Genomic DNA, 24,731 nt, shown 5'->3' on the forward strand with positions numbered 1-24,731 from the left:
GATAATAATGGATAACAACCAATATATTAATTATAGACAATGTGTTATTCTTGAATTACTTTTAACATATAGCAAAGCTATATATATCCTTTTATGGGAACACAGCCTGGAAAAATGACTAAAACTGTAAAGTTTGTTGAGCTAACCTTGATATGCTGCAATGAACATTCACTGCTTTGTTTGCTAAAATTGTATAAAAAGGTGAGGAAGTTTTGGATCGGGGGCTGTGTGGAGGCTGGGATTTTGTCAGCCCCATCCACACCCAGAGCTGAGAATAAAACAATTTTCTAACACTAAAAATGCAGCGTTGGAGGGTTCTCTTACCCCAGTGGGTTTGGGGGTTTTGGCAACAAGCCTGAAGCAGTTTCCAGCATTTCTCAAAGTTCAATGATCTGAGCCATGGGATGTTCAGAACATAGAATAGTTTATTTATAGAGTGACCAGTTTTTAAGCTTGAAAAACAATATTTCATCAGCACAGAGGGGCCAGGTGGGATCCAGGAGCTGAGGGGTTGGTCCTGGAATTGTTTGGGAGCCACCTTGGAGGGCTGGGTGACACCTGCTCTGTGCTGGCCAGGGCTGCAGGGGGACAAACCAGTGGGACAAGCTCTGTCTCACTGCTCATCCCCCAGCTGCAAACCAGCTGCTTCTTGCCCTAATCCAAGGGGAAGGGACTCGGTGGCTCCCTGTGCTGTGTCCCACCCCATGCAAACCCCACCAGGAACGTGCAGTGGCGGTTTCCTGGGAAAGCATTGTTTGGGAAGGGATCTGGGAAAACCCAGATTTTCTGGAGCCAACACAGTTCATCCTCAGTGAGCCTGGGAGGCACAAAGCTCTGGGATCCTGGGACAGCTTTGGAATTGGGAAAATCCAGCTCTGGAATTGGGAAGGAGCTCTGGCACTGCCTGCAGTCCTGGGCTGGGTCAGGTTGGAGGAGCTGGGAGGCACAGCTGGGTGTCCCTGTCTGTGGGGACACCACGTCCCCCATGTCCTCAGTTCTTGAGAGATTATTTAATTTGAGAGATTAAAGCAAAACTTCACAAAGAGCCTTTCCAGGTCCATACAGGGCAGGTGGAGGAGCAGAGAAGGAAACTCAAGGAAGAGCTGCTTTGGCCTTGTCCTTTGTGTCTGCCCCATTTTCGGGCTTGGCAGCAATGCTGTAGTAGTAGGAGCGGATGATGTTTTCCACAGCCACAAATCCTGGACGTTCTTCCCATCTGCAAAGGCAGAGAGGAACAAATAAAGTCATCAGAGAGGACAAAACTGGCCTGACACAATGAGGGGACCCAGAGACCCTGGGGGAGAGCAGCAGCCTGGCTGTGCCAGGGCTCAGGAGGCAGCTCAGACTTTTCTGGGATGGAGAGGGGCAAAGACACCAAGCCTTGGGGATCTTCCAGGATTGGCACAAGCAGATGGGGGGCTCTGATAATAAAAAATTCATCTTGGGCTGAGGAATCATCACAAACAACGGCAGGAGACACCATTGGCTTTGTGCTGTCACCATGCAAACAGTGTGGTGATGGTGTCCCCACCCATGGCAGGGGGCTGGACTGGATGGGCTTTAAGGTCCTTTCCAACCCAAAATTCCAATCCCATTCTGGGGATTTGGTGACTCTGATGGAGCTGATGGACACCCTGGTGAAATGCTCACCTGTAAGTCCAGCACTGCTGCATCAGGGAGTACATCTCAGCTGGGCACTCCTGGGGACAGTCCATGCGCTTGCCCTGCTCTATGAAGCTGATCACCTCGGGCCCCTTCATTTTCTGGGATGGGAGCAAGCAGGAAAGGGATTAATGTGTTCAGAATTGGCAGCAGGGTTACAGGAGACAGGTTAGAGCTGGGCCTGGGGTGGAGCTTTGGTCCCACACCCCCCACACCCAGCAGAGTCACTGTTCCACCACAGCAGCCAGAACTGGTGTCACAGGCTGTGGCCAGGCCATCCCACAGATCCCATCCCACAGATCCCATCCCACCCTCCTGCAGACCCCATCCTGTCCCTCCTGTCAATTCCATCCCACCCACCCTACTCACCCCATCCCTCCTGTCCTACCAACTCCACCCCACCATCCTGCCCACCCTCCAGGTCCCACCCCAGCCAAGCACAGGCCCAGCAGTGGATGAGAATCAATTTTTTTATCTCTCAAGTGAGCAGAAGGATCAAAAAACTCTGCTTCCATTCAAACCCAAATTAATTCAGTTTGTTTTCTAAACACAAAGCTGCAGGATCCAACTGAATTTATGCCTTTCCCAAAGTGAAGTGGGGCTGTCTCATTTCCCACATGTCCCACTGTGGGGACACCCACTCAAGAGAGTAGGAACTGTGGATTCAGAGTGTCCCTGTTGTGACTGTGACACCCATGGGTGACAGAACCAGCTCTGCCTCACCTTGTACGGTTCCTGCCTCACCTTGTAGGGTTCCTGTCTAAACTAGTAGGGTTTCTACCTCACCTTACAGGGTTCCTGCCTCACCTTATAGGGCTCTGCCTCACCTTTAAGGGTTCCTGCCTCACCTTGTAGGGTTTCTGCCCGAAGCTGAAGGCCTCCCACATGGTGATACCGTAGCTCCAGACGTCGCTCTTGCTGGAGAACTTGTGGAAGAGGATGCACTCTGGGGCGTACCACTTCAAGGGCCACTTCCCTGCTGTCCTGGCCTGCAGAGCAAGGAGTGACATTTCCAGCCTGAGACACAGAGTGCTGGGAGCTGCACATGAGTTCTGCTCTGTGTTTGTGTCAAATCTTACATTGCTGAAAAAATCACCTGAAATGGGAGCTCCAAAGCCCAGCCCAGGCCCTGCTGTGCTGTTGGGCAGGTGCTGAATGCCTGTGGTGCCACCTGCCCCCAGGGCTCAGTTAAACCACGGAGTCATGGAATGGTTGGGGTTGGAGGGACCTCAAAGCCCATCCAGTGACACCCCTGCCATGGCAGGGACACCTTCCACTGTCCCAGGGTGTTCCAAGCCCTGTCCAGCCTGGCCTTGGGCACTGCCAGGGATCCAGGGGCAGCCACAGCTGCTCTGGGCACCCTGTGCCAGGGCCTGCCCACCCTCACAGCCAACAATTCCTTCCCTATATCCCATCCAGCCCTGCCCTGTGGCAGTGGGAAGCCATTCCCTGTGTCCTGTCCCTCCATCCCTTGTCCCCAGTCCCTCTCCAGCTCTCCTGGAGCCCCTTTAGGCCCTGCAAGGGGCTCTGAGCTCTCCCTGGAGCCTTCTCTTCTCCAGGTGAACACCCCCAGCTCTCCCAGCCTGTCCCCAGAGCAGCGGGGCTGCAGCCTGTGACCAATTTAGTGGCCTTGTCTGGACTCATTCCAACAGGTCCTCATCTTTCCTGTGCTGGGACCCTCAGAGCTGGACACAGAATTCCAGGTCTGTGACACAGGACACAGATTCCAGGTGCAGTCTCTCCTTTGGTTGAGCACTGCTGGGAAGATCAGCCCTGGCTCACTCTTCATCACCTTCTCTTCTCTCTGGCTCCTCTCATCTCCCTGCCCCACACCCCCCTGGCTGCCTCTGCATCCTCCTTGTCACCAGAGCTCTGCCAAGCCCCTTTCAATGTCACAGCAGTGAGACAGAGCCTGATGTTGTGCAGAGGAGTCCATGAGCAGCCCAGACCATCAAGCCTTTGGGGTTCTCATCCTCCCAAGCAGGAGAGCTCCTGCTCCAGACCCTTTGCTGTGCTCACACCCACCTTGTAGTAGCTGTCATCAGCTCCCAGAGCCTTGGAGAGCCCAAAGTCACTGATCTTGGCATAGTGCTGGTTGACCAGCAGGACATTCCTGGCTGCCAGGTCCCTGTGGACAAAGTTCTTCTCCTCCAGGTACTTCATCCCCATGGACACCTGGTGCATCAGCTCCACGATGTTGCTTGTTGTGATCTCGTCCCTGGGGAAGGCGAAAGGAGAATTCAGTAATAAAGGACCTGCTGTGGTCCCCTCTGACTTTTCCAGCTGCAAGGGAGAATGAGCACGGAGATCTCTGCTCCAGAGGCATCAGCCCCTGGAGCCTCACATGAAAGATTTTTCTTCCTGCTCTTTTCAGCTTTCCTGCACCTACAAGGGTTTTGAAGCAGATTTTGAGAAGAAACAGAGAAAATCAGCCACGTTTTATCCAACACTCACTTCTTGGAAGCCAAGAACCTGTTGAGGGGCCCTCCAGAAGCCATCTCCATCACGAGCATCAGCGACTCGGCCTCGCACACGCCGATCATGCGCACGATGTAGGGGTTGTCCAGCTGGTGCATGATCTGTGCCTCCTTCATCATCTCATCCTTCACTGTCTTCTCATTGTTGCTCTTCAGCACCTTGATGGCCACATCGATCTGTTTCCTGCACAGGGGAATGGCCGTGGGATGGGCTGAGCACAGCTGGGATCAGGGCTCACAGCCAGGGATGGAAATCCCTTCTCGTGTGACACTGTTTGACCTCTCAACAGCCTGTTCTGGCTGAGCCCTGCACCCTTCTGGTGTCCCAGGATGGAGAGAAAAGGTCACCTCACCCTTGTGGGTGTAGGCCAGGAGTTGCCATCCCTGATCTGGAGATACCTCCCCTCCCACACCGAGATCTGGGTCATCAGTGCCATTTTTCCAGGAGGAAACTGAGGCACAAGTAGGTAAAGGGCATCACAGACGACTAGCAACAGAGCCAAAGGTGGCACAACTCCTCAGTGTCACTGCTTTGGCCAGTGACAGAGATGGCCTCAGGAATGTGGGGTTGTTCCTCTGAGCCCAGCAAGTCCCTTTGGAAGTGGCAGCTGTGAGCCTGGGAATGTGGGGCAGCTTACACACCCAAGGCAATGCAGCTGTCAGTGAAAATCGATGGAAAACCATGGAATTACAGCATCATATAATAATATCATGGGATTGTTGAGGCTGGAAAAGACTTGCAAGATCATCAAGTTCAACCCCTGACTGAACACTATCATCCCTGCCAAACCCCACCACAAAATCTGCTCATTTTCTCAACACTCCCAGGGGTGGTGCCTCAACCATCACATCCATCAGCCCTGACCGTCCAGCGCGTTTCTTATCCACTCCATTGTCACTTTGGGGCCCATCTAGTGACCAACAGGACAGCTGGGGACACCTTGAGCCCAGCCTGGGTCCCTCTGCTCCCCCTTCCCCAGCACCCTCACTCACTTTCTCATTTTGTAAACTCCCTTCTTGACGCAGCCAAAGTTTCCTGCCCCCAGCTCCACCTCGTCAATCATCAGGTGGTCCCTCTTCAGGAACAGCTTCTTGTCCTTGAGTTCCTCGGGGTCGCTGTAGGGGCTCTCGTAGACACTGGTGTCCATGGGCAGCAGCCGGCATTTCCCTGCCCCTTCCCAAGGGGAACACCGGGTTATAAACCTGCCCTTCCTCATCCTGCTGTCCCTCTTGGATTGGGAAGGGTTTCTCTGCTCTTTTGGTCAATTCACCTCCAGCATTTCTCGTCCCTCCTGGGCATCTTCCCTCCTTTCACAACCCCGGGCCCCTCCCAGTTCGGGCTGCTGAAGGAGGTGGGATGGGAAGAGGGGTCTGAGCATTCCCACCCCACATCCTCTGGAAGGGTCTGAGCAGTCCCACCCCACATCCCCTGCAGGGCTCTGACCATTCCCTCGCCATGTATCTGCCCTGCCAGCCCCAGACAGGGCTTTACTCCACTGAAATTCAGCTGCATTTCACTGAGTATTTAGTGAAAAATGGGGATAGGACAGGGCTTCATTTCCTGGGTAAGGCAAGGAATGGGGTAGGGCTTGATTTCCTGGGAGCCCGGTGTGGGTGCAGGACCCCAAAGTGTCTGGGGTGCTCCTGGGTGCTTTTGTAAGAAAGGGGCTTTGTAGCAGGGCTCCAGGGAGCCCCCAGGCTCCTGGGACATCCCAGTCCTGTTCCCTGTGAGGAGGAGAGGGCTCTGGAGGTGCTCACCTACAGGGTCGGGGGTGTACCCATCTGCATTGAGAGAGCCCAGGGTTCTCTGGAAGAGAAATGAGGAGAAAGTGGATAAAGGAGAATTTGCTTCAGTAGCAAATGGAGGGGAAAGGGACAGGGAAACTGCACCCCAAAACAGCCCAGATCCCTCTGAAAGGCCTGAGGTGGGCTGAGGCTGGAGTGGTCTGGAGCCAACACTCCTGTTCCAGTCCAGTTGCAGTTCCCCCAGGGCAGGGCCCAGCAGGGATCCAGGGACCCTGAGCACAGCTCCCTTCTCCCAGGGGCTGTGCAGGGTGAGGGCTCTGTGTCCCCTCTGCTGTCCCCATCCCAGCCAGGACTCATAGTTTGGTGAGCCAGGAAGGGGAGGGGAGGCTGGAGGCAGCTCAGGTCACAGCCAGCACAGAAGAGTGGCCTTGTGAGCACACAGGGACACTGTGCACTGTCCCCAGAGCAGAGAGCGACAGGGTGACACAGCTTGGAATGCCAGAGTCACAGAACCCCAGAATATCCTGAGCTGGATCCCACAGGGACCATCAGCCCAGCCCCTGTCCCTGCACAGACACCCCAACAATCCCACCCTGAGCATCCCTGAGAGCGTTGTCCAAACGCTCCTGCAGCTCTGGCAGCCTTGGGGCTGGGACCATTCCCTGGGGAACCTGGGCAGTGCCCCAGCAGCCTGGAGGCCTCTGTGGGTTGTGAAAGCTCCCTGAGGTGATGGGTGAGCCCCCAGGCCTCACTCAGCCCCCCTGGGATCCCCAAACCCGCTGCTTTCAGCACAGCTCAGCACTCAATGGCTGAGCAGGGACATTCCCCCGGGGGCAGAGGGAGCACAAAGCCCTGGCCAGGGGCCAACGGGAGCAGCAGGGCTGAGCATTCTCAGAATCCCAGCATGGCTCCCTCACTCCTGCCTGGCCAGCAGGGCAGGGATGGGGCTCCCCAAGGACAGCCCCACATGTTGCAAGGAGCTCAGGATGAATGGAAACCCTTCGCAGCTCCACCAGGGGCTGTGCCCAGCCATTCCCCACCCCCATCCAAGCCGGAAAGAGAACAACGTCCCAGCTGGGCTTAATAAAGTCCAGTGCAGTTTCTGAGCTTTTAGACAAAAGCAGGGTTTGGAGAGCAGGGTTTGATCAGCCAAGCTTGAAAGGCAGCAATATTAAAACCACTGAGGTGCCAATAAAACAAAACCTCTCCCAAACTTACGCTCACAGAGGGGTGGGTGGGTGGAACTGGTGCTGCACAGGCTGTGAAACAGGAGAGAGGATTTGTTATCAGGAGTTTGTTATCAGGAGTTTGTTATCCGGGGGTTGTTATCAGGGGTTTGTAATCAGGAGTTTTCCCTAAGCAGGGTCACAGCATCATCCCTGAAGGACCCTGTGGGTCTGATCCCATCCCCTCCACTCCCCAAAGGAAAATCTCCACAGCTTTAGTCTAAAAAGGTGTGGAAATATGTCTGGATGTGGCTATTATTCCCAAATTTTCTCAGGGAAAGTACCACCACTGGAGCATCCCTGGCTGAGCTGTGCCCCAGGACAGGGCAGGCTCTGAGGTGACATTTGTGACACATGGACCCAAAGTGCCTCCTGGTTTGGAGTGTTCAGAGAGCCAGCAGGGCCCAGCCTTGCAGGACAGGGATTTTCCTGCTGCCCAAAAAGCAGCTCATGCTCCAAATCGAGCTGTGGGGCACCAAATCCATTTGGCCACTGACTCCTGCCCTTGGGCCACCTCAGGCCAGGCCTGGGCAGTGACACCACTGAGCCTGGCCCAGATTCCCCGAGGGGCAGAGCCCTCCCTGCCCTCCCCACCAGGGCTGGGCACAGGGAGGGAGGTCTGGGCTGGCACTGCCCCAGCTGGGGACAAAGCAGGGCCAGGGGTGGCACTGATGGGGACAGCTCACCTGGCATGTTGGGGTTGGGGCAGGCTTCCCTCAGGTAGAAAATCAGCCCGTCTGGTTTGAGTTTTAAATACTCCACCAACTGGGAAAGGGATGAGAGGAAAAAGATTAATTGAGAGGAGAAAATAATCTTTTTTTTTTTTTTTTTTTTTTTTTTTTTTTTTTTTTTTAATTGTTGAAGGCAACTTTTGTGGCTTAGGGCAATGATTCCTCTCAGATTTATGGCAGGCAGGGAGCAGACTGTGTCTGTCCTCTGTTTGTGCACTCAGGGCTGTCCCAGGGTGGGATTGCAGCCCTGGATATCTGCCAGAGCTGGAAAGAACTTGGGAAATTCAATAAAGAAAGACACAATCCCCAGTCTGAGTAGGGCATGTTCAGTGCAGTGTTATTGTTGTGCCAGCCAGGAAGGGTTTTAGGCTTTTTTGGTGTGGGATGAATCCTGAGGGAAAACAGATCCTTTCCCAGAAGAGCTGCAGGGTTTGTTCTGGGGGCCCCAGGCAGTTGTTGGTGGCAGCACCACTGGATCCAGCACAGAGGGGACATCACTGAGCCTGGGGACATCCAGCCCTGGGACCAGACCAGGGGACACCAGGCTTTCCCTTCCCCTCCTGCCTGCCTTAGATTTCACATTTCAGCTGCAATCAGGAGCCTGGCACGGTTCTGTCACCATCAAAATGCCCCAAAGTCTTTGTTTTCAATAAAATTCCCAGTGAAAACAGCCCTGGGAATTCAGGAAATTCAGCAAAATGGGGTTTCTGTCCCTCAGACTGCCCTAGCCAGGAGGAAGCTCCAGCATCCACTCTCTGGATAATTTTAGTTAATGATTTAACTCTTAAATGATTTTAATAAAATAATCCAAATCAATATATGTATTAATTATAAATATTGTGTTATTAATATATATTAATATAAATTAGTTATAATAATATATTAATTTATATTAAATATAATAATATATAATTAATATAAATTAATTAAAAATAGTGTGTTATTCTTCAAGTACTCTCAGCCAGGATGGAACAAGGTTGCCATGAGCTACTTTTGGGAAAAAATACTGGAATTTTAAATTTTGCTAAACTAACTCTGATATAGTCGAATGAACAAAGCCTGGGTGAGGAAGATGGATTGAGGTTGGACATGTGGAATGCAGAATTTATGGACCACAAGGAGACTTTGGAGAAACCAGAAGAAAAATAAGAGGCTAAAAAAGATTCAGTGTAGGCATTGGAGAGTCCCTGCCAGAGGAAAAAAATACTAAAAAGATTAGAAAATATGGTTTAATTAGCAGAAAAAGAGAGAAATTAATAACCAATAGAGGATGGAATATTAATTTATGAAAGAGAATTAGTACAGAATCACAGAATATTCTGAGTTGGAAGGGACCCCTGAGGATCGATGGTGATGATTATTAATTATTAAGTGATGAGGATCAAACCCAGGATGTGGTGTTATGATATCATTTAGAATCAATGACCATTAAATTATTTTTCTGTATAAATAAGTATAAATATATAAATATATAAATGTACAAATAAGTGACAGAGTTTTGGATCAGAGTCTGTGTGAAGGGAGAATTTTGTCAGCAAACAAACAAACAAACAAACCCTGGCCAGGAATAAAATAATTCCTGACTTATTGACACTAAAAAGATGCTGTTAGAGGGGTTTATTTATCTTTGATGATTTTGAGGGATTTGATAACGCTGCAAAGCCTGGAAAAGGTGCCCCAATTTCTGAGGAGACCCAGCCTGGTACCTGCCAGAGCGTGTCGAACTTGGTGCCCTCAGGAATGGAATATTTCCCAGATTTATCGTGGTCCACCCGATAGTGATACACAGTCTTGCCATAGACGAGGGACAGGGCATAGGAACGGTTCTCCTTCTTCTCTCTCAGCCTGGCAGGAAGGAAAATCATTAGTAAATTATTAAAAGCAGCTCTTGGATTTTTCTGAGGAGTGTCAGTGGTGGGTAGGCACATGGAGAGGTGTCCCTGCATAAAATGCATAAATTATGTATATTCCAGCCCAAAATAAAATGTAAGAGGCTGTCTGGAGCTATTTTTAAATTTAAATAACAGACCTGATCTAGTACCTCAGGTAAAAAAAAAACAAACTTCCATTAAGGCAAAAATCCCAACAGAGGCCAAAATTAAGGCAGACCTGACCAAAACCCTGAAGCTGTGTTCATTGGAATTGTCACCTTTGTCATTGGAACCTTCCCAACACTCTCTGCAGAGGCTCAGGAGGAATCTTCACCTGCAGCCTCTGACTGTCTCCTCCACCCTCTCCAGCAGATTCCAACCCCCTCTGAAGAGGCTCAGGAGGTATCCTTCACCTCCAGTTTTTCACCCCTCTCACAGATCCACAAAATCTCAAAATAGTTTTAGTTCAAAAGGAGCTTAAAGGTCACCCAGTTCCAGTTCCAGTCACCCAGTTCCTCCCACTGTCCCAGGCTGCTCCAAGCCCATCCAGCCTGGCCTTAGACATTTCCAGGGATCCAGGGGCAGCCACAGCTGCTCTGGGAAATCCATTCCAGGGTCTCCCCACCCTCCCAGGGAACAATTCCTTCCCAATATCCCATCTAAACCTACTCTTAGTTTAAAACCATTCCTCCTTGTCCTGTCACTCCAGCTCCTGTTGAATTGTTCTCCAGCTAGTTGTTTCCTTCCCTAACTCATCCAGGAGAGAATTAAATTATATTCAGGCTGTCTCACCAGGGCAGAGATGCAGAGAAAAACTTTCTCCTGTGTTTTCTGGGCCTTACATGGCCAGCCTGTCAGTGTTTATCATCTTCCCCCACTGAACCCTCTATCCCTCATGATCCTATGCAGCAGCAACCAAACTTTATAGAGATATTGAAATATGAGAAAAAAAAAATAAAACTCCAGATTGGCTCTTCATGGTGGGGGCAGACACTGGACAAGAACAGATTTGGGGCTCAGCCCATCTTTGAAATACCTGTAACTACTGTGAGCACATTCAGCTACACCTCCTCTGTCGTGTGGAACCATTGACAGCAGGGCAGTGGGGCCAGGAAATGGTGAAATGGTTGGGAAATGGTGAAAACTCCAGGGATCCCTGTGGTGGTGTGTTATTCAGGAGTGGAGCTGGAGCCAAGATCCCAATAAGCCCCTCAGGTGGAAAGGCCACTTGGGGAAACTCAGGCAAGGACTCAGCTCACACATCACACACACCATGAGGCCGGCTCAGCCAGGAGAGGCAGAAGGCCTTGACACCAGATCAGTTCCGGCAGGTTTGTTTCCAGGAGCCAAAGGGAAACCCAGAGTCAAGAGGGGGATCATCTCCCTGTCCCCACTTAAGTATGGGTTCAGCAGCCAGTGACCCTGAAGTATGGGGGAGGAACAAAGGGCAGGAAAGGTCACTGTCCCACAGGGAACACAGGGCCAGTCACTGGGTCCCAAAACCAATGGAGACACAGGGGAAAGGAGAAACCAGGGCCAGGGGCATCAGAGAGGGGGCAAACCATTGTGTACAGAGCACCATTGGGGAGTTCTCTCTGCCAGGCTGGGCAGGTAACTGTGGTCTGTCCTGCCAAGGCCAGACTTGGGGTATTATGTTGAGGGGCTGCAGGGACTGCACAGATCCCAGCCCGTCCCAGGGGTTTGGGTACTCACAGGAATTTCCCGTCCGGCTGTGCCCCTGAGTAGAGCCTCCGCTCCGCTTCCTCCCGGCTGATGTGCCCGTGGTACCAGGGCATCCTCTCGTGGGCTGTGGTGGCCACCAGCTTCTCCACCTGGGGAGCCTGGCTGATGATGGCCTGTTCCAGGGCATCCCCCTGGGAAAGAGCAGGGAAAGACACCTCCTGCCATGCTGCTGATGGCTTCAGCACAGCTCAGCTGGGGCACATGGCGCGGGAAACTTGGGATGTCTCATCATTAATGAGAGCCAGCAGTGGCTGAATTCTGTTCTGCTGCAGAGCAGAATTCCTGGCTTGTCTCAACTGACCTAATCCCTTAAATCCAGCTGAAGTCCTTTGACTTTGGTGAGGGAAGAGAGAAGGCAGCACGTTTATGTGGGGAATCTTAATGCTGGGCTTGTGGGATGTCATTGAGCCTCGTGTTCCTGGTCAGTGGCAGGTTGGACCTGAGTTGCCACTGAGTCCTGACAGCCCAAAGGGGCACCGTGTCCTGGGGGATACCAGGGAGGGATTGTCCCACTCTGCTCTGCCCTGGGGCAGCCTCACCTCCAGTGCTGGGGCACCACAAGATCAGAAGGATCCAAAGCTGTTGGAGAGTGTCCAAAGGAGGGACACGGAGCTGGGGAAGGCTCTGAGGAGAGGCTGAGGGCACTTGGCTCGTTCAGCTGGAGCAGAGGAGACTGAGGGGAGGCTCCTCGGGGGCTGCAGCTCCTCCCGAGGGGAGGCGGAGGGGCAGGGGCTGAGCTCTGCTCTGGGACAGGGACAGGAGCCCAGGAAGGGCTGGAGCTGTGTCAGGCCTTGGGATGGAGCTCAGGGAAAGGTTCTTCCCCCCGAGGCTGCTGGGGCACTGCCCAGGCTCCCCAGGGAATGGTCCCAGCCCCAAGGCTGCCAGAGCTGCAGGAGCGTTTGGACAACGCTCTCAGGGATGCTCAGGGTGGGATTGTTGGGGTGTCTGTGCAGAACAGGGGCTGCACTGATGGTCCATGAGGGTCCCTTCCAAATCAGGATATTCCATCACTCCATGACTTCCTTTAGAGCACAACCTTTCTGGTGTCCCTGCCCTCCTGGCTGCTCAGGCACCAGGACTTGGCAAGGTCGGTGCAGTCTGGAGATCACTGGGGAGACTCTGAGCTCCTCTCCCCGGGCTCACGCCGGTGTTAAACCGCTGCTGTCCCTTTGCCAGGAGGTGGCGATGTCCTTTGTGTTATCTGCAGGTGGCCACAGATCTGCTCTGGGGGAAACTCTACAGAATCCCCGGTTCTGGGTGAGAATTCTGCCACAAAACACCTCATTTTAGCACAGAACAGCTCATTCAGCTGTAGGAACCCTACAGAACATCTCGTTCACCCTATAAAATACCTCATTCTGTCAAACACACTTGGTGTAAATAGGCCAAATGTAGAGAGCTTCTGAAGAAAGGCTCCATAAGGAGACTGCCTGAGCCATTTTTCTCTGAGGACTTAAAAGAAAATATAGAATCCCAGAATGATTTAGGATGGAAAAGACCTCCAAGGTCATCGAGTACAAGCTGTGCCCCATCCCCAACTTGTCCCCAGCCCAGAGCACTGAGTGCCACATCCAGGCCTTCCTTGGACACCTCCAGGGATGGGGACTCCAAACCTCCCTGGGCAGCCCCTTCTAACAAAACAACAAAATGACCCGTGGATGTGTCTGAGGAGCCAAGGTGGCAGTAGGCAGAAAGAAATGAAGTCCATGGCTGCCAGTTGGACCACTTAGAGTTTTGATTTATGCATATATTGTGGATATTCCGGTCTGCAGTAAAATGCAGGAACCTGTTCATAGCTATTTTTAAATTTAAATAACACACAGACCTAATCCAGCACCCCCCTGCTCTGGTCTCATGGGTAAAACCTTCACTGGCAAAAAAACACCCTCTAAAGAGGCAAAAATTCCACTCCAAAGAGTGAATAAGTCCAGAGCAAAAGTCTAAGTCTGGTTTCATTTCACCTTCAGCAATGTTTGGAGGCAGAGGCACCTCACATTTGGAGAGATATTCCCAGAAATAACAGAATATTCTGAGCTGGAAGGGACCCACAAGGATCATTAAGTCCAATTATTAACTAAATGGTCCCATAATGGGATGGAACCCAAAACCTTGGCATTATTAGCACCATGCTCTGACCAACTGAGCCAATCCCAGGACTGGGACAGAGAATCTGCTGCCAGCAGTGCCAGGGACACATCCATGGCATGGGGGTCATGTCTATGTGCCTCTGGAGCTCCGGGGTTGGGTTTAGGGATGGGTTTGTTTAGATCTGGGATGGGTTTGTTGGGGTTTGGGCTGGCTTGTTGACTTTTGGGATGGGTTGTTGGGTTTTGGGATGGGTTGTTGGGTTTTGGAATGGGTTGTTGGAGTTTAGGATGGGTTTGTTGGGTTTTGGGACCAGAGCTCTGGCCTAAGGCAGGGAGCATCGCATGGGCTGCAGAGGACACTTGGGGGAAGGCCTGCAAAATGAGCTCCAGCTGTTCCACAGTCGGGTCTGAAGGCCTGGAAGGCATTTACACCAACATGTAGAGCAGAAATTGGTACAGAGCAGGATTCAGACCCCTGGCAGCACCAGCACCCTCCAAGGAGAAGAACCTCACTCTGCTGTGCCACAAGCAGGACACGACAGCGCCAGAGAGGCCACACCTTCCCAGCCCACCCCGGCAGGTCCCAGTACCTCCAGTTTCCAGGTCTGCCGCACGTATTCCCGCACCATGTTGTCCCTCATGCTGTCGAAGACGCCGGGCTGGGGCTCCACCCCGCTGGGGCGGTTGCAGGGCTTGCGCAGGGGGCAGCAGAGCCCGTCAGCATCCTTGGAGTAGAACTCGCAGAGCTCCTCGGGGCCGCAGTGGGCCTTGCCCCCCAGGATGGCGTAGGTGCCGTTGAGCTGGCGCTCGATGGGGTAGTGGTAGAACTGCAGGTCGCAGACCATGGAGAGCACGTACCCGCCCAGGCTGCGCAGGCACTGCCGCAGCAGGAACAGCCCGTCCGCCATCCCCGCCAGCTTCAGGTGCTCCTCGGCCTCGGAGCGCGCAATGCTGCCGTAGTAGAAGGGCAGGTGGGCGGCCGCGTCCGGCATCTCCCCGCGCACCTTCGCTCGCCCTGGGTGCTGACAGCCTGGTCAAAGAGAGGTGTTTAGGCATTTAGCTGCAGAGCCTGTGGGAGAGCAAGTCATATAGTCTTGCCCAGGGGTTGCTGTTGCAATAGGACAGGAAATAAAGATGCTTGGCTCCAGTCAGGAGGCAGTAGAAATCAGAAGGTTTTATTTACAATTCATTCAGCCCTTTTATAACACACTGTGCTAAAAACACACGTTATTGGTCCATAGGGCTGACACCTCTGCCATTGGCTAAATAACAGAAATAGCAAACAACATCTGTTGTTATAGGAAAGGAATATTGTTTACACAAGGTCATTTTGGGAAAAGGAAAACTGTTGAAAAGTTTCCCTTGGGAAGAGCTCAGGCCCAGAAAATATTGGGTCCACAGGTTGCTCTGGAGGAGCTGGGGGAAGACATTCTAAACAATTTCTAATCTTTGCACCTGCTGCTTTTCCAACCTGCTTACTTGCAAAGATGTTTGCGAAGAGGTGTTGGTTCCAATGAGCAATCGTGTTCAGTCTATCAGAACAGGGTATAAAAAGGACGTGCCTTTTAATGAACATTGCTATATGCCCTCCAAGAAGATTGGAGTCGTGTTGTTATTTCAGCCATCCCCAATACAATAATGATGGCTCACTGCAATGGCTCATGCACTGCTGGGGCTCAGCCTGCCCAGGAAGATGGAACCCTGGAGCATCACCTTGCAAAGTGGTTTAGCTGGGCTTCAGATTTCCCTGTCTAGAGGTTCTCCCTCTGGCTGTCTGTGGGGTCGTTTCAAACTCACAGCATCCCACATCCCTCTGTTCTGCCCTTACTGAAGCTGGAAAGTGTAAATAAAAATCCACCTGATCTTGATTTAAAGATCCCAAGCAACAGAGTGTGAGGTTTTTATCTTCTTCTCTTCGTGTTAGAGCCAGGAGTTGCAGTTTTGTGTTCGGACTCAGTGTTTATTAACTCTTATCTATATTACAGCCTCATGAGCCGTGAGCTCTAACTAACAAGGCAGAAAACTGAGGCAAAATGGATGCCTCTAACTCTTTCCAAGGTTATTTAAGCACTAATCACCCAATAACAAAATGACACCTATATTATTTATACTTTTGACCCAATAATTGACCACACAAGGTCCACAATGCAGACCTCTTTCACACAATTAGAAAAAACCACCCAAAACCAAGAAGAAGAAGGTGAAGAAGGACTTAGATAACACCTTAAATCTTTCATCTTGCCCCATATATATTACTATATACTAAAACCCCAAATTCTAAGTTTTTCACCCTGTGAGATCACACAATACTATTCAAACTACACACCCACAACCCCATCACTCAATTTTGGAAGCCTGTTCCACAGCCTCAGGTCAAATGTAGTGCCTGCCTGAAGGCCAGTGCCTTTTAGCACAGAAAGACTGAAATTTTCAGCCTTCAGGGTTCCAACAACCCAGAATCCACTCGATCTTGATTTACAGATGCCAAGGAATGGAGAAACCACCTGGTCTTGATTTAAAGATCCCAAGCAAGAGAGAATGCCCCAGCTCCTACAGTGAGTTCCTCCAGTGCTTGATTACCTTCACTATTAAAAATGTGCTCCTAAAATCCATCCTGATGTTTTCAGCCTTGACTTCCTACCATTTTCTCTCCAGTCCTGTTCACAATAAAAGGAAATTCTTTGGCATCTCTGAATAAATGAGTTTTGCCATGGAGGTCTAGAAGGCCAAAACCTTAAATACATTAAGATTAAAACACAAGATGGATATGAAATGTCTAAAACAACAGTTAGATAAACAACTGCACCAAGCACAGCAAAAGGGGAGAAACCCAAGTGCTTCTGGGCAGACATCAACCATCAGTCGGCAAAAAACAAGAAGAAACCTTCCTTGAATTGTTTTTTTAAACAATTTGTGGAATTTTTCCCTACAATACCTGGCTCTGGCTGGTTCCTGATGCTCTGATCTCCTTGGCAGAGAGGGCCCTTCGTTGACCAAGTCCCTGCAGAGCCCCTGGTGCCGAAGAATTTTAGGGCTTATCTCTGTACAGGGCTTATATCTTTATCTTGAATCATCTAAAATCCCACTCAGAGGGTGTTGACAGAGCTCAGTGTGCTGTAATCAATGGAAACATTATCGTGACTAAAGGGTCTCATTTGTTCCCCGGAGCCTGAACTTTGGGGTTGCTCCTGCACAGACGATGACCCCAAAAAGATCAGAGAGATTTTCTCCATCTGTGACTCCTGCAAATGCATCACTCATGTGAGGAGCAAAGAAATGTCAGATTTTGGGGCAGCACACTGGGTATTTTCCCTGATTCTTCCCAATTTGACTCTTCTGGGCATGGTGGGAGAAATCGCTTCCCCATGGGCTGAGCCCACTGCTCTGGCCTGGGCTTGTGGTCAGCCCTGCTCTAGTGGTCAGCCCTGCCCTGGTGGTCAGCCCTGCTCTGGTGGTCAGCCCTGTCCTGGTGGTCAGCCCTACCCTGGTGGTCAGCCCTGCTCTGGTGGTCAGCCCTGTCCTGGGGGTCAGCCCTACCCTGGTGGTCAGCCCTGTCCTGGGGGTCAGCCCTACCCTGGTGGTCAGCCCTGTCCTGGTGGTCATCCCTGCTCTGGTGGTCATCCCTGCTCTGGTGGTCAGCCCTGTCCTGGTGGTCATCCCTGCTCTGGTGGTCAGCCCTGCTCTGGCTCATGCCAACCTTCATGAGCTGCACGAGGCCCTCCTGCCATCCCCTGGCATCAGTGGAGCTGGGAAGGGCTTGGCTGGATCTCTGTGCTGGAAGGGCTCAGTTCTGCCCCGTGCACCCTGCCCTGCTCAGCCCTCCGCAGCAAAGGCCTGCCAGGAGCTGGATTTATGGCAGCCAGAGCCTCCTCTACCTATTTGTTGTCCCCATGAAGCTCTGAAATGGCCCTGATGAGAACAGGAAGGGAGAGCAGAGAGGAGGCGTCTCAGCTGAGGCAGGAAACCACAACAGGAAGCGTCAGTGGTTCACAGCCAGGCTGAGGGACCAGCAGAAACCATCCAAGGCACAGCTCAAACCAGCCCAAATGTGAAGGCCCTGTCACCAAATTCACCAAATGGAGCAAAGTGGGGTCCTGGCACAGCTGCCAGTCTGGAACGTGGAGATGACTGGGAACAGCCTGAGGATCAAACCCAAACTGGAGTTGGTGCTTGGGACCAAAGCAAAGCGTCCTAATCCTGGGATCCTCCAGGCACCGAAGCCCAGACTTGCTTCCAGAGCTGGTTCCCCAGGTTCAGCTCCTGAGACCAGCTGGCTGCCAGCTCTGCCTGACCTCAGCCTGCTCCCAGGGGAGGGCAGCTCCCAGGAAAATGGGCTGAAGGAGGTGAGCAGTGAGGATTGCAGCTCCTGGGTTTAGCTGCAGGTTCATGAGTCACGTTCATAAGGAAGAGCAAATACTGAGTGGGCAGAGGGACGTTGATGGGCTCCTTTGTGAGCTGCTGCTTTCCACTGGGGTAAACAGCCATGAGACCTGCACCCAAACTGCTGAATCTCTTCTCTGGGAAATCCAGGAGAAAAACATCACAGCAAATGGAACACCTTTGTCAGTAGCTCAGCCAGGTGAAAACGAGAGGGAAGAAGTTATTGATGACATGAGAGCTCTCACAGAATTTCCAGCTGCCCACACAAGCTGTTCTGTTATAAACAGGTTGGTTTTCCTCTCCAAACACAGAGCTGGGAGTGAAGAAACCCTCACAGAAACAGGAGAGGGACCCAGGGCTCAGAGGTTGGGTCAGGTGCTGCCACCCAAGCCTTGCTGTCTCAGATCAACCCTGGCAGGAAATTACTCTGCTGAGAAAAACCTTCCCAGTTGTGAGACACAAAGGAAAAATCACTCTCTGAAGCCTGAGAGCAAATTTGAACAGGAAGATTTATAATCCCTCTAAAGCTCTTACTTTTCAATGTTTGTCCTTCTGTCCTGGCTGGTTTTATTGCCCACACACCAGCTCAGGGTCTCCTCTAATTCCTCTCCCAAACTCCAGCTCTGTTCCTTGGCACCACCTCTGGGTGGACCTGAGCAACCCTGAACAACCTCAACAGACCTGCACAAATCTCCTTCAACTTCATTCTCCCAACAGACCTGCACAAATCTCCTTCAACTTCATTCTCCCAACAGACCTGCACAAATCTCTTTCAACTTTGTTCTCCCACACTGCCAAATGCAGCCAAAACTGAGAACCAATTCCATGGACCGACACCTGAAAGAACCTGGGCAAGGGACCCTCCACCATGACTCATTTCAACTAACAGGACCTCATTTTTCCAGTTTAATCTGTGTCCCTGGGGCTGCAGTGCTGGGTGTCCCACAGGCTGGGCACAGGGAGCAGGGCAGGAAGCCCAGGGCTCCTCTGGTGATGACCACATTGGCAGGTTGGTGTCATGACGTGAAGATGCACCCAAAAAACCACAACTCCCACGTAAAATCGGTCAGGTCTGTGCCCCAAGACACAGGAAAGGCAGGCAGGAAGCCCTGGAGATGTCACTTGATCAGATCTATTTATAGCTGGCCACTCGTTTTTACTCAGATCAGACAAGAACCAACAGGAACTGGTTTGATTTTATGATTTCCCAGAACAGCACATGGTGCCAGTCCAGACCAGTTCCTGAGAGCAGGGGGTTGTACTGGTGAAACTGGAGGCAGCACTGGTGAGGTTCAGCACCTGTTAGGACCATGTTTTGTGTCTCATTGTCCTGGCAGCAATAATCTCACACACCTCAAATAATCCCTGATAACACAAATAATCCCTGTTAACACAAATAACCCTCTGATAACACAAATAATCCCTGATAACACAAATAATCCCTGATAACACAAATAAGTCCTGGTAACACAAATAAGCCCTGATAACCCAGCCCTCAGCTGTGCCTTCAGGGGCACTGGGACAGTGTGGGGGGGAGTAGGGACCTGCCTGGAGGGGATCAGGTGGGGAAGGGCTGAGAGATGAGAATTGTGATGGGGAACCAGCCAGGAGAGGTAAAAAGGGCGATCTGGGGGGCTCCTGTGCTTTGGGGGTGGTGTAGTTTGGGGTGGTTTGTGTTGCCATTCTGGGGTGTTTTCAACAATTCCCTAAATGGAGTTAAATTGGGGAAAGGGTTGGGGGGAGAGGCAGCTCAAGGGAAGTGCCAGGAAAATGTGCCTGGGGATGGCTGAGAGGGGAATTCAGCCTGGGATGGGGCCTGGGGGCTCTGAACTGCTCTGGGGGTTCCTTCTGTGCCCCTCAGGGCTGGGGTGTCCCATGAAGAGGCTCCAGGGTGGGTTTCCGAGGGACACAGGGATGGACCAGGTTTGGGATTGTTCCAGAGTGGGTTCCTGATGGACAGGGGCCAGCCTGGCTTGGGATTGCTGATGGGTGGGTTTGGGGTTGCTCTGAGGTCATTCCTGATGGACAGGGGATGGACCAGGGTTTGGGATTGCTCTGGTTGGAGTCCAGGGCATTTCTTTGGGTGCCTTGGATGGTCACAGACCTCAGCAGAGAGGCCTGGGACCTGAGAAAGAGGGTCTGGGGTCTGTGCAGGGGGGTTTGCCTGGCACAGAGCCCAGGAAGACACAGGCTTTGATTTTGGTCCATGTGAAAAACTTCCAAGCAGAGAATAATTGCAAGTCACAAATGTTTAACAGAGAGCCCTGTAGTTATCACCAGGTAGAAAGTTTTGTAGGTTTGAGTTTTTAGAGTGTAGATGCAAGGGGACAAAATGGAGGAATTAGGGTGGAACCCCGGGTTCTTTTTGTTCTTCCTTGGCATCCATTTTCTTCAGTGACGTGGGCACAAGGTAGTTTAATACGATTGGGTCAAAGCAGAAATGACCCCTCTAGTATAGTTACTAGGCATTGGTATGAAATGGTAAATAATAACCACGTAGTTATCTGAATAAAAGCAGAGTGACCTCCCATCACGGGGGGAGTCACATCGTGTCCGAGCTGCTGTGAACACCTTGGCCGACACAAAGAATTTGTAAGATAAGAATTAATAAACAACACGAGAAACTAAGAAGACCAAGACCTTGAGACTCCATTCTCACACTGACCAAAAGCCTTCAAAGGTCACAGAGAGAGCAGAGACAGAAAAAGACCCACCAGAACCACCAGCCTGGAATCCTGGGCAAAAAGAAACCTAAAACCCAAGAAGACTCTGGGGTCATTCCTGATGGGCAGGGGATGGACCAGTTTTGGGACTGCCCATCCTGCAGCAGCTCCAGGGGTGGAGGCAGGGGATGGGTGTGGGGCACTGGCTCTGCCCTCAGCTCCCCCAGCCTCTGCTGCCTCCTTGTCCCCTCCTGATGCCAAATGGCCACAAAGCTCCTTCTCGTGGTGCCTTGCCTGGACCCACCTGCATTTAATGGCAGAATAAATGCACTTTGTTCCAGTGCTGTTTGCTGCAGAGGTGATAGGCACGACCAAGGACCTCCTGCCTGTCCCCTCCCTTCCCTGCATTTCATTCTCTTGGTTCTGATTTATGATTGAAGAGAAGAAAGGCTGGAAAACACCTGCAGTGTCCAAGTTGCCTTTCCAGATTGCTCATCCCAGGATTGGCAGGGACAGAGCAAGAGGAGGAACTGAGGAGCTGATGCCTGGAGGGTTCCTGGGGTTGTTTTTATTTTTTTTTTTCCTTTTTATCTTAAATAACAGAAAACTTGCAATAAATCTGATTTAGCTTGCAATAACTTTGATTCGATGCAATGTTCCTTAGTTCAAAGAAAAAACCTAACAAACTTCACTTTGCCTCGACCTGGCTGCATTCATCTAATTACTAATGTTTAATTATTTTTGCACTCCATGGCAGCTCTTCCCAACCTTTAGGAACACTCACACTCCTGGCTGGAGCTGCTGTTCTGCCCTCCCTGCTGGCTGCTCATTAAAGCCTCAGCTGCTCAGCCCTTGATGAACACTTGAGCTGTGTGGGAGTGGGAGTTTGTGAGAGCTGAGTTTGTGTTTGTGCTCACAAACACGGGCTGCGTGTGCAGATAACGATCTGCTCTCCTGCTCAGGGAGCTCACTGACTCACAGCTGCCCCAAAATGGGGGAGTTTACGGTAAATCCGCAGGAAAACCTCTCTGATTCCCCCCAAGGACCTGCTCTGCTCCTGCTGGCCTTGACCTAAGCTGAGTCCTCGGTGCTCCAACCATGCCTGGTGCAGAAATGCTCCATAAAAAGTCACCAAGGGTGGAAAAGGCCTCCAAGATCGAGTCCAGCCTTTGACCCAACACCAGGCAGTCACTGAGTGCCATGTCCAGTTGTTTGTTGAACACTCCCAGGTGTTTCACTGCTCCCCAGGGCAGCCTGTTCCAGTGCTGACAGTGCCTGATTTTCCATTAAGAAATCCTTCCTGACACCTTCCTGCCCCTCTGGAGTGAAATGTGGGAGCCATTTGGCCCCAGGGACAATCCCCAAGTCCTTCTCAAAAGGAAAAACATTGAGTTCCACAACACTCCAAGGCCCATGGAGGAACCTGCTGATGTGGGAAGGCTCCTGACAGTGGCAGGACAAGGGGAAATTGGTTCTGGGGAGCTCAGTGTCCCTCTACCTCCTCCTAAATCCTTTCCAGAGACCTCATTATGGCACTCCATCCCAGTGTCAGTGGGGCTCCAAAAGAGAGGGGATGGTTCTGCTCAAGTGCTTGTGAGGCTCAGAGAAAAGGAGGCTCAGGGGGGACCTTCTCCCTTCTACAGGTCCCTGACAGGAGCTGGGTGGGGTCAATCCTTTCCCCAGGTAAAAAGTGATGGGACAAGAGGAAACAGCCTCAAGCTGTGCCAGGGGAGGCTCAGACTGAACATCAGGGTTATAGAGCCCAGGGCAGGGCTGGAGTCCCCATCCCTGGAGAGGTTACAGAGATGTGGCACTTGGGGACAGGGTTGGGGGTGGCTTTCCCAGTGCTGGGTTTAACATTGGACCAAAGGACCTTAAAGGCCTTTTCCACCCTCAGCAATGCTGTGATTGAGCCACACTGAGCTGGAGCAGCCAGTGCTGACCCAGTGAGGGGTTTGCTGGCACTTCCCAGCCCGGGGAAACATTTATTCCCACGAGTCACTGCTTGTGATGGATGCTGGAGAGACCCCACTGCTCACAGAGCCCTTCCTGACACTCTGCCACCTCTGCCTGGTGTCACCTGTGCCCCGTGTCACCTCTGGGCCACCTCCTGCTCTGCCCTGGGCCACTCAGGCTCTGCCCCTGAATGCCCCTCCTTCCCCAGGGGCAGAACCTGGGAAATCCGTGCCAGGAATCCACACCAGAGGAGTCTGGTGGCCTCAGAGGGCACTGAGGGCTGGGTTCCTGCAGGTCCTGCTGGGGATTGCTCCTGGTTTGGGTTATTTGTGATGAAAGGGAGTGATTTGCCCCTGCAGCAGGGGAGGGCAGGGACAGGGCACTGCGGGAAAGGGGTTTGTAAAGAATTTTTAAAACTTGACAGAGGCTTTGCATTTGCATCCAAACTCTGAGATAAAGTGTGCTGACTTAGAGAAGTGAATACATGAATTAGGATAGATTTCTCTCTCACTGAGAGAGAAATTAAACTAGAAACAAGTTTCAAATTATAATTTTGTAAATAGAGTAGACATTTTGTAGAAATAGAACTAGTAGACATTTTGGAGAAATATAACTATGAACTCTATTAATGAGGAGATCCTATTAATGAATTCTATTAACGAATTCTATAATTTGTAAATGGACTAGACATTTTGGAGAAACAGAACTATGAATTCTATTAATTTTGTAAATAGAGCAGACATTTTAGAGAACTAGAACTATGAACTCTATTAATGAGGAGATTCTATTTATGAATTCTATAATTTGTAAATAGAGTAGACATTTTGGAGAAATAGAACTATGAAAAATATGTTGTAGCAGGTTCTATGTGAGGTATTTTTAGATGATTGGCTTGAGAGCATTAGTAGCATTGTGTGGTAAAAGCTGATAGGCCAAAAAAACAGTGTGTTGTAATTAGGAAATAGTTTGGCTTCTCACTTTGATGGCGTGAATTGTTACATGTGCTCCCTCTCACCCTTCTCATGAGACTGAAAATAGAATGAAATCTTTTCAAACACCTCTCAGGAGCCCTGTCTCTGGGTCAGAGAAGGGGTTTGTCCAACAGGCCACCTGCACTGGGGTCAGCTCTGTGCCTGCTCACGTCAGGCTGGGTTCCTCTGACACTGGCACTGCCACAAAGCAGCATTTGGGTTCCCAGAAAGCTTCTTTTTGATGCCACCCCACTTCCTCTGTGTTTTCTCAGGTGCCCCCCTGCAGAGGCTGGGACAGGGATTTCTGTGAGGAGCTCACAGAGGGCAGGGAGCAGCAGAGCACAGTGAGGACACTGAGGCAAGAGGGCTCTGGAAGGGCCAGGGGTGTGGCCCTGATTTTCAGCCTTCTGATGGCCTTGTCTACACACTTCTTCTGGAGTTTCTCAAAACAAAGTTAATTGTTTTCATATTTCTCTGTGATGGACTTCTGAATTGACCATTGGGGTCAGAGAGGTGTCCCTCCTGTCCTCCAGTCCTTGATTCATTCCCAAATCCTATTTAAACCCCAAATCATAATAAACTGGGCTTCTTTTTCTCACTTCAATCTAGCGGTGAGTGTGGTTCTTTGGTGTCGTAAATTGCAGCACAGGGGCTGTGGGAATCCTTCTGGACCTGCACAAATTCAGTTCCTATTTCCATGTGCTCATTTCCCTGGGGTCCCACACGCTGTTTTTAGCAGAGAAAGAACCTGTGTCTGATAAAACTGAGTTATCTGGGTGTTCTCTGAGTGGGAATCTGGATGGGAAGACACATCCAGGCCTGGGGGTCTCTGCAGTGCTGGGTCTGCTGTTCCTGGGTGCCTCTGCCCTGGCCACAGAGCTGACTCCAGTTCTGCCACCACCTGGAGGAGTTTAACCAAATTTCTGGGCCCTTTCCCTAAAGAAAAAATGGTATCAGTTCCTTATCTCCTCTGAAAAGATCCCTGGGCATTTATTTATCCCAGGTAGGAGCTTGGCGGCCCCTGAGAAATCAGAATGTAACTAACAAAATTCTTCTTACAGAATAATATTTTCCCCCTAATGCTGCAATGACAGGAGCAGAAAATTGAACTGAATGTGGTTCTTTGTCTCAGCTCCAGCTGACACCAATATCTCAGGAACATCCAGAGGTGCAGAGAGGCACAAGTGCCCTGACCCCTGTGTCCTGCTCAGGGAAGAG

At 51.2% G+C, this 24,731-nt stretch overlaps 1 protein-coding gene across 1 annotated transcript in view; it reads right to left on the reverse strand.

Annotated features, from left to right (window-relative positions):
- Positions 1 to 553: 553 nt before the first annotated feature.
- ZAP70 (zeta chain of T cell receptor associated protein kinase 70) overlaps positions 554 to 24,731 on the reverse strand; it is a 34,213-nt gene continuing 10,035 nt past the window's right edge. Inside the window, exons 2-13 of the mRNA XM_083879982.1 lie at positions 14,134 to 14,573; positions 11,427 to 11,587; positions 9,549 to 9,687; positions 7,798 to 7,876; positions 7,104 to 7,144; positions 5,898 to 5,946; positions 5,133 to 5,313; positions 4,117 to 4,323; positions 3,688 to 3,880; positions 2,511 to 2,651; positions 1,651 to 1,763; positions 554 to 1,216 (exon numbers count right to left, since the gene is read on the reverse strand). Of these exons, the coding sequence (XP_083736108.1) occupies positions 1,093 to 1,216; positions 1,651 to 1,763; positions 2,511 to 2,651; positions 3,688 to 3,880; positions 4,117 to 4,323; positions 5,133 to 5,313; positions 5,898 to 5,946; positions 7,104 to 7,144; positions 7,798 to 7,876; positions 9,549 to 9,687; positions 11,427 to 11,587; positions 14,134 to 14,535 (1,830 nt within the window). The 5' untranslated portion in view covers positions 14,536 to 14,573 and the 3' untranslated portion in view covers positions 554 to 1,092. The remainder of the gene's footprint in view (positions 1,217 to 1,650; positions 1,764 to 2,510; positions 2,652 to 3,687; positions 3,881 to 4,116; positions 4,324 to 5,132; positions 5,314 to 5,897; positions 5,947 to 7,103; positions 7,145 to 7,797; positions 7,877 to 9,548; positions 9,688 to 11,426; positions 11,588 to 14,133; positions 14,574 to 24,731) is intronic.

This window comes from Zosterops lateralis (genome assembly GCF_965231275.1).
Source record: "Zosterops lateralis genome assembly, chromosome: 29".
Classification (NCBI taxonomy): domain Eukaryota; kingdom Metazoa; phylum Chordata; class Aves; order Passeriformes; family Zosteropidae; genus Zosterops; species Zosterops lateralis.